The following is a 13,831-nucleotide window of genomic DNA, read 5'->3' on the forward strand; positions in this document are numbered from 1 at the left end:
GCGCATTATATAATATGGAAGGACCCACTACAAAAGTATAAACCAGAGCCCCTGCAGTCCCATTGTGAAATATAACATACCTTCCTTGCTCTGCTCCCAATGGGTCTGAGGCACTGCTACCGTACAAGCTTTCTTTGCTATAGGGTAGCCTACGTCACTGAACCCCAGCATCTATCTCCAGTTCAAGGTCAGAAAGAAAACGAAACATTCATCCAATCAGGGATCAGGCTGATAGCAATCAATTTCCGATTCTATACTGGCAGGGCTCATGGTAGGAGAGCGTCACTGTCAGCTTGTTATAAAGCAGGATGATAGCAGTTCTGAGACCCTATAGGAGTGCTGGTGGATATACCCAAGAGCCTGGCACTGTTGAGTACTAGGGAACCTTTTGAGAGCTGTTGTGCACATGCCCTTGGCAGGACCTATTTACTGACTGGGGCTCCATTTCAGGAGCTTCCAAAAAGGTGGCGTTTACAGTAGCTGCCCATGTAAGGGTGGGGGCTGGACTGCACACCCTAATTTTCAACATAAACTTAGCTGCACATGCTCATAATCACCAAAACTGTGCGTCATAAAGATAGGCCATTATCATGGATAGAATACTTGGTGACAACATAGTTTGGTTGTGTTCCGCAATATCATCTGGTTTGCAGATTAATATGCTCTATGCTCTGCTATCCATTTTGTTCTTCCTTTTACAGTAGCTGTCTTTTCTTCTATATCATATCTGATATCAGTATAGACATATAGTTATATAGGTATACATATAGAGGCTGCTTGTCTTAGAAGATGTCATTTGATTATGTGTATGTATTATTGATTTATTGATGTTTAGCTTTATCCACTTTTACTAGAAAATGTTACTTTATTTATGTTTATATTAAAAGAAAACAACTAAACCTTTTTTTGTTTTTTGTTTTTATATTGATTGCTGTAGTTGGAATACCTGTTATCTGCAATGCTTGGTATTTGGGCTTTACCAGATTTATTTATTTATTTTTTATTTTATTTTTTTTAAATTGTCCAAAATTTGGAGCACCATGACGAAATTATACCAAAGTCCTCTTAAAACTGACCCAACTCCCCCATCCTGCCTTCAGCAGTCATGTCCTACAGTAGCTAGTTTTTGTATGTGTGCCAAGCAATCAGCATTATTTTTTTTCCTTTTGTGGCTTTTGTCTCTTTTTATTCTTAGCCGTATTCTTTGAGAGTGTCCTTTGCTTTGGAAATTGTGATTTTTACACACTGTTTTGTTTTTCCCTAGGCCGATCAGCTGATGTTTGCCCTACATTTCGTGCGCGGCATGCACTCGGAATTATTCCAGGCCAATGTAAGCAGTCCGTAAAATATCCTCCTATAGTAATGCATATCCGTTCTGCATGGACTCCTAGAGGAGCAACCATGCAAATAATGTAACTAGCAAGCTATGTAGTTAAAACCTAGTTCCACCGAATCCTGGTACACAAACATGTTTCCACTGAATCTTCGTCATTGACCTGAACATAAATTTGTAATGAGACCGATGGCGGTACAACACTTACAAGGACCACTATACTATTTGCTCTGCGTCCTTTATGGACGCTGACATCTACTTGGAAAGCCCCTCACAGTTACACACACACTGATGTTATCACACCAATTTAGCTCTAAATTAGTGTGTGTCACCTGTAATATATAATTATCCAGAACCATAGACAGAGCTCTCACACTTACTGACGTGTGAGAAATACAGTAAAGGTGATCTGTGTTGAGGTTGGAAAGCTGTCATTGTAAAATAGGTCTGTAATTCCTGTGATTCCATGTTACAGGAGTGGGACACATTCACTGGGGTTATCATCGGAGATGTGTGCAAGAAATCCGTAAGTAAACATTTCATACTAAGCACTGTGTGTGTATAGAGAGGAGCTTCTGTGAGCTAGAGCTTGCACAGTACATTGATGTTATTCCCTGCAATGTACTATTATATCATTCTGATTTGATGATGTATTATTGATCCATTTATCTTCCATGTTGAAGGGAATTTGTTTCCTATTAGCCCCTCATATGTTGTAATTATGCATTTATTTCCAGTGCTAAATGTCAGCTTTTGGTGGCGATGTAATGACTGAGCTTTCCTATATACTGTATGATGCCAGACTCTGAGTGGGGTAGATTATAAAAGTGGAGGATTACAGAAGATTACACCACACTCTGTTAAAGTAAAAGTATCTTTAGAGTATTTGTAATTTTTTTTAGTCCTTAAAAAAAATAGTCTTATGTGATTTTTGTTTATTTTTATAATAATATTCTGCAGTTTTCAAATATACGATAATTTCCGAATGTTGATTGTCTCGCTGACCGTAAATTACTGTCGGCTAACTGTTTTGCAGAGGATGATTTTGAACTCTGTGCTATAAATCTTAAGTGCACCTTTCATCTACATCATGGAGAGGCAGCCAGTTACTGGCCTGCACCAATCAGTTCACTAGGCTGCACAGTGCCTCATGCCTCAGTGATGTCTCTGATTCCCAGGAAATGAATACAATAAATGTTATATTCATTAATGTTGGTTCAGCTTTCACGATGTAGGTTATAGCACACTTGCCTACATTTGAAAAAGCATTTCAGGGAGATTGTGAAAGCAGCACCTATGAGCGCGGCAGTAAAGTGGGCGTGTACTGCTACATCTGAGAGGCGTGTCATAAAATTGATTTACATCCACATGTAAATGAGCCCCAAAGCAGTTAGTAAGATCTACTTGTTGATGAAAACACACTGATACTTCTCAAAAAATACATGTAGCCATAGGGATCATTGTGCCTTATACCCAATGCAGGGAAATTATACTAATGATCACATTTGAATGTATATATCTGTTTTTTTCTTTTATATAACAGTGTCATAATAGGGGTAAGGATGAAATGAGGGAGATTGGTAGACTCTTCAGGGAGTCAGGGAGATTGCTGCTATTTCAGGGAGTCTCCCTGACAATGAGGGAGAGTTGGCAAGGATGGGTTATAGATAGGTATACTTTAAGTTCAGACTTTGTATATATAAGCTGTATTGAACAATTAATATCGCATTATATCTATCAATGTTCTAGTATAGGAAAGATAAAAAGCATACGCAAAGATTTATTATACATTATTCTCATTTCTTATAATACTTTTCTATTTTGCATTGCCAGTTAAATATTATTATTTATTATTATTATCATCATCAGACACAGTGCAGACATAACAATTCAATTAAAACAATGCAGAGCATAGCCATAGGCGGATATAAGCCATATAAACATTATTGCTAATACTGTCATCATACCGACAAAGGCAGTGTCGGCTGATCCCGAAGGTTAAGTGCCGCCGTTTGGAAGCAGGAGGAGATGGTGGTAAAATCCTCAGTAACCAAGCAATATATGATTTGACGTTATACAAATAAAGGTTAGGTGTTATTTTTACACCTGTCTCGTTAGTACATAAAAGAAATTGACTCCTTTTTGTTTTTGTAAGTGCCATTGGGAATATACACAAGATACACTACACAAACAGGAGTAGGTGCAAATCCGCATCTGCCACATTGTGGGTTTTGCTCCAATAGCATCCTTATGTTGTGCAAATGCATTAACCTGCCTCTCTGAATTAGGCACTTTGTGTAACTACCAATAGCCATTCATTTCTAAGCACCACCCGTTTCACACCCCGATATTCAGGACTGTGCTGTGAAAATTGAGACAGTTGTTGGTCATGAATCATGTGCCGTAATACAAGAGAGTTTGGTGGGTGTCCTACGAGGCTATGAACATATTGTATCTAACCTTTCTTACTTTGCTTTATTTAAAGGATTCTCAAAAGTCATTACGAGATCAGATGCCATCCTGGATTGAGCAGGAAAGAGCTTGGGCAGTTGCCTTATTAAAGGTAGTTTCATCTATTTCTTCTTATACTGAGAAATGACTCATTCACAGAGGAGTCCTGAGTTCCTACAGTGACAGCTGCCTAACGGTGGCCGAGATATCAGGCTGGAGAACGAATTCAGCTTATTCATGTTTCCTGCAATTATATTCTATATATATAAGTTCACATACTGTGACCATGATGAAGTCATTTTTTATTATTCTCTTATCTCTCCCTCATACCACTAGTCTAAAATAATGCATCGCTTAATTAATTCACTGTGTACTTAAAATCTGTTTCCCAGGGCTGAACTAAAACTCCAATCTAGCCCTGACATAAAGGTCATAGCAGCCCTCATTGTGATCATGCCCCCAGGGCCGGTGAGACAGCCGTGGGTGCTGGGTACTGAGGAGAGCATGTCCAAATCCGGTGGGCACGGCCATGCCCCTACAGTAAAGAACTAATGGAAAATGTGCAGTGCCGGAAAATATGTCCCCTCAGCAGCTGCCCCACCGTTAGGCCTGGGCTCAGGTTTTAGTACCTGCCTGCTGACCCCTCCACCCCCCTTCTTGGCGCCCTGGCATGCCCCCCCCCCCTCAGTCAGAATGTATTCTGTTTTGTTAATTATACAAAGAACATGTTAAATTTGAGTGTAAGAAAAAAATGTTTAGAAGGGGCTGTGATCCACTGTAAGTATTTGTCTGCACGCTCAGCAACAACGTATCATGAGGAGAACTTTTAAAATTAAATGACTGTCACTGTTCCTTGATCATATTGCGGAATATTCCATCTGGCCATGGATGTGTGCTTACTACATTATGCCTATGTATACTAAAATCCGTGTGACCGCATGTAAAAGCCTATCCCGCCCACTGTTCTTGCTTCCGCAGTTGTCGTCATTCGTATTGGGTTTGCACCATGCTGGGTGCAAACCATCTATCTGAATCGGATGTCCCATCTCCACCCCCACACTGCGAATGAGCACTCAAGTCGTCTGACAGGCCCATGACACTCCCATATGACCAATCAGCTCAGTGCGTTTACATGGCCGCTGCTCAGAAACAAACATTAGATTGATATTGCGGTCTGCCAACAGATGAATCCACCTGTACGCACTAGCAAACTCCATCCGTGTGTTTAAGTGTGATTTGGCGCATGCGCAGTCACCGGATTCCACCCATTCTGCTAGCATTACGATTTATGTCCATCTCAGAATCAGCCCCTTGGTACTGTATGCATATACTGATCATCAGTAGCTGTCTTTATCTGCTTTATTCCCTATGTAATGGCTGTACAATAATATATATATTGTGATAGAAGCACTGGAAAAGTGCTGGATTGCATATATGTGTGTCCCAGATTCTTGATATATGTGTTTTGAAACCCCCAGGAAATGTCTGTGCTGCTTGTTGGAGTTTTGGGCTTTTAGTAAAAGCCGGATAAAGGGTCCTGGGGTGTGGATGTGACTGAGTGCTCCATCCACAGGGCCATTTCAGCTGTTCGGGACTTTTAGCCTGAGAGCAGGCTGATTAGCGATAGCACCTGGAAGAGGCTCATATAAGCTGGGTCAGGGTTATAGCTCAGTGTCTCACCTGGGGAGAGCAAGCAGGCAGGCTTGTTCAGAGACACTGTTCTACTTATCGGAAGTACTGTGCATATGCCTATGTTTGTGGTGAGAGCAATAGCCCCTGCCATCTTGGAATGAGGGAATCTGTTGTTTAGTTAGTGCCCAGACGGGCTAGAATTTTTCTTTATTATTTCTGTTTTTATACTGCATAATGAAAACTAGCTACAGCTAGCTTGCACGAAAACCTGGACTCGTGTGCTGATTCCTGGCTGCTGTGTGTTAGGAGGTGTCCATCTACCCCAGGAGAGGAACCTGCTGCCCCATCTTATTACTATATATAATGCATATGTTATATACATATTAAATTGGCTGTTGGCTACACCCTATTGAAACAGAATTAAGTGCATTTCCAGTACAACTGGCTCATCCACACTACAGATGTGTCATCATAGATTATTGCTGCAGTCACACCAAACAGTCCTCCTTGGCGCACACCAGGTCCCGTGCCACTTGGCTTGCGACAAGCATCTTTTTCGGAAAACTGATTCACGAGACTGCGCTGTTTAATATCATATGCAACACTTGTATATCTGTGTGTGATTAAGTCTGAATCTGTAGACTAAGGGCCTGATTCAGACCCACTCGCGAGCGGCTGTCCGCTCGCAAGTGGGTCGATGGTCTGCACTGAGCATGCGCACGACGGAGGGAGCTCCGTCGTGCGCATGCGCCAGACGCGACGAGCGAAGGACTTTCCTTCGCTCGTTGTGTCTGATCAAAGGGGGCGTGCTGTCGATGTTGATTGACAGCACGCCCCCTTTGGTGGGCGTGCTGGGGGCGTGCCTCCCTGATGGGGGCGTTGCCAAGGGAACGCCTACCGTCAGAAGCCGGCCCACTGACATCACTAGTGATGTCAGTGGGAGTGATTTTGGCTCTGATAGAGCCAAAATCACTCCGGGCCTTGCGGTTGAAAACCTCAACCGCAGGCTCCGGCTCGCAGTTTCGATGGTCGCGATAGTCACGACCATCGCGGCCATCAAAATGCACGCTCGTATAGGCTGTGGGTGGTGACCCACAGCTATACGAGCGTCCAGGAGGACGCTCCATAATTATGGAGGGCGGCCCTCATTCAGAGCGTGCGCTCTGCTCAGAGCGTACGGCTCTGAATGAGGGCCTAAGTGCTACAATGCAGCAGCTGCGACTTTTTACCACTCCAAGCATCAGTATACAGACAGACCGTCACACCCAGATATACAAGTGTCACATATCAAATTAATCAGCGCATCTCGTGAAGCGGTTTGTAACATATATTTCCAACTAAGGGGCATATTCATTTAGACTCGAAAAGTCCCAGAGTCTTTGCATGCCAGAGTTTCCGCCGTCATCGCTGGTTTTGCATGCAGAAAAGTATCGCGCTCGTCCCCGCTTATCCCTGTATTCAATTCAAAATCAGCGAATACGGAACCCGGCGAATGCGGACCTGGCGAAAAGTCCTGTCAGACTTGGGAAAATCAGCCTGACACCCCCCCCCCCAAAAGATGCACTGGCATTGGGGATCCCTATGGATACCCCCGAATAGGCCAGCTGAAGGTATTTGGGGTGCTTAAATGCTCTCAATAGCTGGTCTTTAGCATCTTTGCAGAAGTGGTGAAGAATAGCATTTAGCAGGTTTTTTTGTAAATAAATAAGTAGTCCCAGCAAATTTGGGGTACATGAAAATGGGTGCAAGCATATTTTGAAGTTGCTAAAGTGAAGTTTAAAAAAAAACGTAAAAAATCCACCTGCCGCAAACACCTGCATGCTTAAAAACACCTGGGGCATACTTGGGGACCCCCCCCTGGAGTCCCCCAACTTTGTTTTTTTTTTTTTTATTTACCTCAAAATCAAAGTACTTTTTTTGGGGGGTCTTTTTTTTGACACAGTTTACTTTAGGGGGACTGTCCCAAGGGTGCTGGGTGGTTTGTGCAAGTTCGCACCCCAAAACCCCAATTCTGCTCTTTTTTTTGACCAGTTTCATAGGTGAATCTTTTTTGCTTATTCCAATGCATTGACTTTCTGCACCGGCGAAAAGTCTTTGGAATTGAATACGGGGATAAGTTTCGTCTGGCAAAATGATGTCACCAAATAATAAACCAGGGGAAAGGGAAAATGGGAAAGTATAATTTGAGCACAGGATTTTAATATAAATAAGGATAAGTAAATGATGTCAAACAGTCCACGATTGTCATGATGAAACCCAATAATGGGTACACAAAAATTATATATATCTCATGTGGAGGTGCTCTCCTAGAGAGTGTAATTTTACGTGTCAAGAGAAAAGGAAGAAAAAAGAAAACTCTTTTTTTGGAGGCACTCTATTTATAGATTATATCAAACGATAATGCTAAAAGTTAACTTTTATTAAGTATGTATTAAAATAACATTATTGGATGTAAACCTATTATTCATACACCCTAATAGTTCAAAAGACTACTGAGGGTAGTAGGCAATCAAAAACATGAATCAGACAAAACATATAATTTATAAGTAATATCACAGAAATATTACAAAATACTCACAGATATAGACAATAGAAAAGTATTTACAGATAACATAGCACAAAATTCGGGATCTGCGTTGCTGCCACCCACATACCACAGGTTTTGGGGAATGGTGGGAAGCGCAGATCACATGTGCAATGATATCAAAAAGTAAGTAAAGTAATAGTGGCCACTGTGCCATTATTTCATTATTTGGTCATTGTACTGCATTACCTGATTGATGTTTAAAAATTTAGCATAATTAATTATTGGCTGATTATTTATCTGTGCCGTGATTAATGACGGGATCATTTAATCAGGTTTTTTCACCATTGTAATCTATATCCATATATATTAGCAGAAGCTCACACTGCCATTTATATATGTGTCTATATCTGTGAGTATTTTGTAATATTTCTGTGATATTACTTTTAAATTATATGTTTTGTCTGATTCATGTTTTTGATTGCCTACTACCCTCAGTAGTCTTTTGAACTATTAGGGTGTATGAATAATAGTTTTACATCCAAGAATATTATTTTAATACGTACTTAATAAAAGTTAATTTTTAGCATTATCGTTTGATATAATCTAGAAATAGAGTGCCTCCAAAAAAAGAGCGTTTTCTTTTTTCTTCTTTTACTCTTGACACGTGAAATTATGTCACCGTCAAAAATGGCTTATCGCGGCTGATTGAATATGACCCATGGACACATTTTTTGTTGAAAAAGACGATTTGCGCAGGACCTGGCGGCACACTAGCGCAAAGGTGTCTTGCAGTGCATGGTGTATTGAGGCTAGGTGTATGAGGACACCTCTATCTGTAAAAGGCAAAACTCTTGAAAGAGTTACTGACTGCACAGTAAAATGGAGATTTCACTAGAAGAAAACTACAGATGTGTCCTAATATATCTTTGCTAGTCGTGCTAAAAAGCCCCTGTTGCCGGGTCAGGTCCCGTAAGACACTGCTAGCGCCAGGCTTCTTTTCTTTTTTTTTGTTGCAGAAAATGCATCTAAGTCGCACTGCGATGTGACTAGGACACACAAGCAGACTGTGCTGAGTAATTTGATATGCAACACTTTTATATCAGTGTGCCACTGAGTCTCTGAACCTGTATATGAAGTGCTACAATGTAGCTGCTGCAGCTTTTTCACTCCAAGCTCTGTTGTGCTTCAATATACAGGCTCAGGTGCACACAGATATACAGGTGTCACATATCACATAACTCAGCACAGTCTCCCATATACAGGCTCAGTCACACACAGATATACAGGTGTCACATATCACATAACTCAGCACAGTCTCCCATATACAGACTCAGGAGCACACAGATATACAGGTGTCACATATCACATTACTCAGCACAGTCTCCCATATACAGGCTCAGTCACACACAGATATACAGGTGTCACATATCACATAACTCAGCACAGTCTCCCATATACAGGCTCAGTCACACACAGATATACAGGTGTCACATATCACATAACTCAGCACAGTCTCCCATATACAGACTCAGGAGCACACAGATATACAGGTGTCACATATCACATAACTCAGCACAGTCTCCCATATACAGGCTCAGTCACACACAGATATACAGGTGTCACATATCACATAACTCAGCACAGTCTCCCATATACAGACTCAGGAGCACACAGATATACAGGTGTCACATATCACATTACTCAGCACAGTCTCCCATATACAGGCTCAATCACACACAGATATACAGGTGTCACATATCACATAACTCAGCACAGTCTCCCATATACAGGCTCAGTCACACACAGATATACAGGTGTCACATTACTCAGTACAGTCTCCCATATACAGACTCAGGAGCACACAGATATACAGGTGTCACATATCACATAACTCAGCACAGTCTCCCATATACAGGCTCAGTCACACACAGATATACAGGTGTCACATATCACATAACTCAGCACAGTCTCCCATATACAGGCTCAGTCACACACAGATATACAGGTGTCACATTACTCAGTACAGTCTCCCATATACAGACTCAGGAGCACACAGATATACAGGTGTCACATATCACATAACTCAGCACAGTCTCCCATATACAGGCTCAGTCACACACAGATATACAGGTGTCACATATCACATTACTCAGCACAGTCTCCCATATACAGGCTCAGTCACACACAGATATACAGGTGTCACATATCACATAACTCAGCACAGTCTCCCATATACAGGCTCAGTCACACACAGATATACAGGTGTCACATATCACATTACTCAGCACAGTCTCCCATATACAGGCTCAGTCACACACAGATATACAGGTATCACATTACTCAGTACAGTCTCCCATATACAGACTCAGGAGCACACAGATATACAGGTGTCACATATCACATTACTCAGCACAGTCTCCCATATACAGGCTCAGTCACACACAGATATACAGGTGTCACATATCACATAACTCAGCACAGTCTCCCATATACAGGCTCAGTCACACACAGATATACAGGTGTCACATATCACATAACTCAGCACAGTCTCCCATATACAGGCTCAGTCACACACAGATATACAGGTGTCACATATCACATTACTCAGTACAGTCTCCCATATACAGGCTCAGTCACACACAGATATACTGGTGTCACATATCACATTACTCAGCACAGTCTCGCATATACAGGCTCAGGTGCACACAGATATACAGGTGTCACATATCACATTACTCAGTACAGTCTCCCATATACAGGCTCAGGTGCACACAGATATACAGGTGTCACATATCACATTACTCAGTACAGTCTCCCATATACAGGCTCAGGTGCACACAGATATACAGGTGTCACATATCACATTACTCAGCACAGTCTCCCATATACAGGCTCAGGTGCACACAGATCTACAGTTGTCACATATCACATTAATCAGTGCAGTCTCCCATATACAGGCTCAGTCACACACAGATATACTGGTGTCACATATCACATTACTCAGCACAGTCTCCCATATACAGGCTCAGGTGCACACAGATATACAGGTGTCACATATCACATTACTCAGTACAGTCTCCCATATACAGGCTCAGTCACACACAGATATACAGGTGTCACATATCACATTACTCAGCACAGTCTCCTATATACAGACTCAGGAGCACGCAGATATACAGGTGTCACATATTACATTACTCAGCGCAGTCTCCCATATACAGGCTCAGGAGCACACAGATATACAGGTGTCACATATCACATTACTCAGTACAGTCTCCCATATACAGGCTCAGGTGCACACAGATATACAGGTGTCACATATCACATTACTCAGTACAGTCTCCCATATACAGGCTCAGGTGCACACAGATATACAGGTGTCACATATCACATTACTCAGTACAGTCTCCCATATACAGGCTCAGGTGCACACAGATATACAGGTGTCACATATCACATTACTCAGTACAGTCTCCCATATACAGGCTCAGGTGCACACAGATATACAGGTGTCACATATCACATTACTCAGCACAGTCTCCCATATACAGGCTCAGGTGCACACAGATATACAGGTGTCACATATCACATTACTCAGCACAGTCTCCCATATACAGGCTCAGTCACACACAGATATACAGGTGTCACGTATCACATTACTCAGCACAGTCTCCCATATACAGGGTCAGTCACACACAGATATACAGGTATCACATTACTCAGTACAGTCTCCCATATACAGACTCAGGAGCACACAGATATACAGGTGTCACATATCACATTACTCAGCACAGTCTCCCATATACAGGCTCAGTCACACACAGATATACAGGTGTCACATATCACATTACTCAGCACAGTCTCCCATATACAGACTCAGGAGCACACAGATATACAGGTGTCACATATTACATTACTCAGCGCAGTCTCCCATATACAGGCTCAGTCACACACAGATATACAGGTGTCACATTACTCAGCACAGTCTCCCATATACAGGCTCAGTCACACACAGATATACAGGTGTCACATATCACATAACTCAGCACAGTCTCCCATATACAGGCTCAGTCACACACAGATATACAGGTGTCACATATCACATAACTCAGCACAGTCTCCCATATACAGGCTCAGTCACACACAGATATACAGGTGTCTCATATCACATTACTCAGCACAGTCTCCCATATACAGGCTCAGTCACACACAGATATACAGGTGTCTCATATCACATTACTCAGCACAGTCTCCCATATACAGGCTCAGTCACACACAGATATACAGGTATCACATTACTCAGTACAGTCTCCCATATACAGGCTCAGTCACACACAGATATACAGGTGTCACATATCACATTACTCAGCACAGTCTCCCATATACAGGCTCAGTCACACACAGATATACAGGTGTCACATATCACATTACTCAGCACAGTCTCCCATATACAGGCTCAGGTGCACACAGATATACAGGTGTCACATATCACATTACTCAGTACAGTCTCCCATATACAGGCTCAGTCACACACAGATATACAGGTGTCACATATCACATTACTCAGCACAGTCTCCCATATACAGGCTCAGTCACACACAGATATACAGGTGTCACATATCACATTACTCAGCACAGTCTCCCATATACAGGCTCAGGAGCACACAGATATACAGGTGTCACATATCACATTACTCAGCACAGTCTCCCATATACAGGCTCAGTCACACACAGATATACAGGTGTCACATATCACATTACTCAGCACAGTCTCCCATATACAGACTCAGTCACACACAGATATACAGGTGTCACATATCACATTACTCAGCACAGTCTCCCATATACAGACTCAGGAGCACACAGATATACAGGTGTCACATATCACATTACTCTGCACAGTCTCCCATATACAGGCTCAGTCACACACAGATATACAGGTGTCACATATCACATTACTCAGCACAGTCTCCCATATACAGGCTCAGTCACACACAGATATACAGGTGTCACATATCACATTACTCAGCACAGTCTCCCATATACAGGCTCAGTCACACACAGATATACAGGTGTCACATATCACATTACTCAGTACAGTCTCCCATATACAGACTCAGGAGCACACAGATATACAGGTGTCACATATCACATTACTCAGTACAGTCTCCCATATACAGGCTCAGGTGCACACAGATATACAGGTGTCACATATCACATTACTCAGTACAGTCTCCCATATACAGGCTCAGTCACACACAGATATACAGGTGTCACATATCACATTACTCAGCACAGTCTCCCATATACAGACTCAGGAGCACACAGATATACAGGTGTCACATATCACATTACTCAGCACAGTCTCCCATATACAGACTCAGGAGCACACAGATATACAGGTGTCACATATCACATTATACAGCGCAGTCTCCCATATACAGACTCAGGAGCACACAGATGTACAGGTGTCACATATCACATTACTCAGCACAGTCTCCCATATACAGACTCAGGAGCACACAGATATACAGGTGTCACATATCACATTATACATCGCAGTCTCCCATATACAGACTCAGGAGCACACAGATATACAGGTGTCACATATCACATTAATCAGTACAGTCTGATTGTGCGCATTGCGACTGAGCACTTTCAGCAAAAGACGACGCCCAATACTAGAAGAGTAACTTGGGATCTGGCGGCTCCCTCATGCCAGGCAAGTCTTGCTGCATGGCATACTGAGGCTAGATGTATGAATACACATCTGTATAGTGCTTATTTTTAACACATATTCTTATTTTTTATTATTTATGAAAGCACTATTCAGTTTTTGCTCACATACAGGGACAGGTAAATATCATAGGTTATTCCAAATTAAACAT

The 13,831-nt window shown here is 42.0% G+C and overlaps 1 protein-coding gene across 2 annotated transcripts in view; it reads left to right on the forward strand.

The window, feature by feature from the left end:
* DYNC2H1 (dynein cytoplasmic 2 heavy chain 1) overlaps positions 1 to 13,831 on the forward strand; it is a 480,449-nt gene that overhangs the window by 259,487 nt on the left and 207,131 nt on the right. For both annotated transcript variants that reach the window (XM_088456705.1, XM_088456706.1), the window contains 3 exons: positions 1,265 to 1,330; positions 1,809 to 1,859; positions 3,819 to 3,896. In XM_088456705.1, coding sequence (XP_088312831.1) covers positions 1,265 to 1,330; positions 1,809 to 1,859; positions 3,819 to 3,896 — 195 coding nt within the window. The remainder of the gene's footprint in view (positions 1 to 1,264; positions 1,331 to 1,808; positions 1,860 to 3,818; positions 3,897 to 13,831) is intronic.

This window comes from Taudactylus pleione, unplaced genomic scaffold, assembly GCF_031769625.1.
Source record: "Taudactylus pleione unplaced genomic scaffold, aTauple2 ptg000711l, whole genome shotgun sequence".
NCBI classification, from domain to species: domain Eukaryota; kingdom Metazoa; phylum Chordata; class Amphibia; order Anura; family Myobatrachidae; genus Taudactylus; species Taudactylus pleione.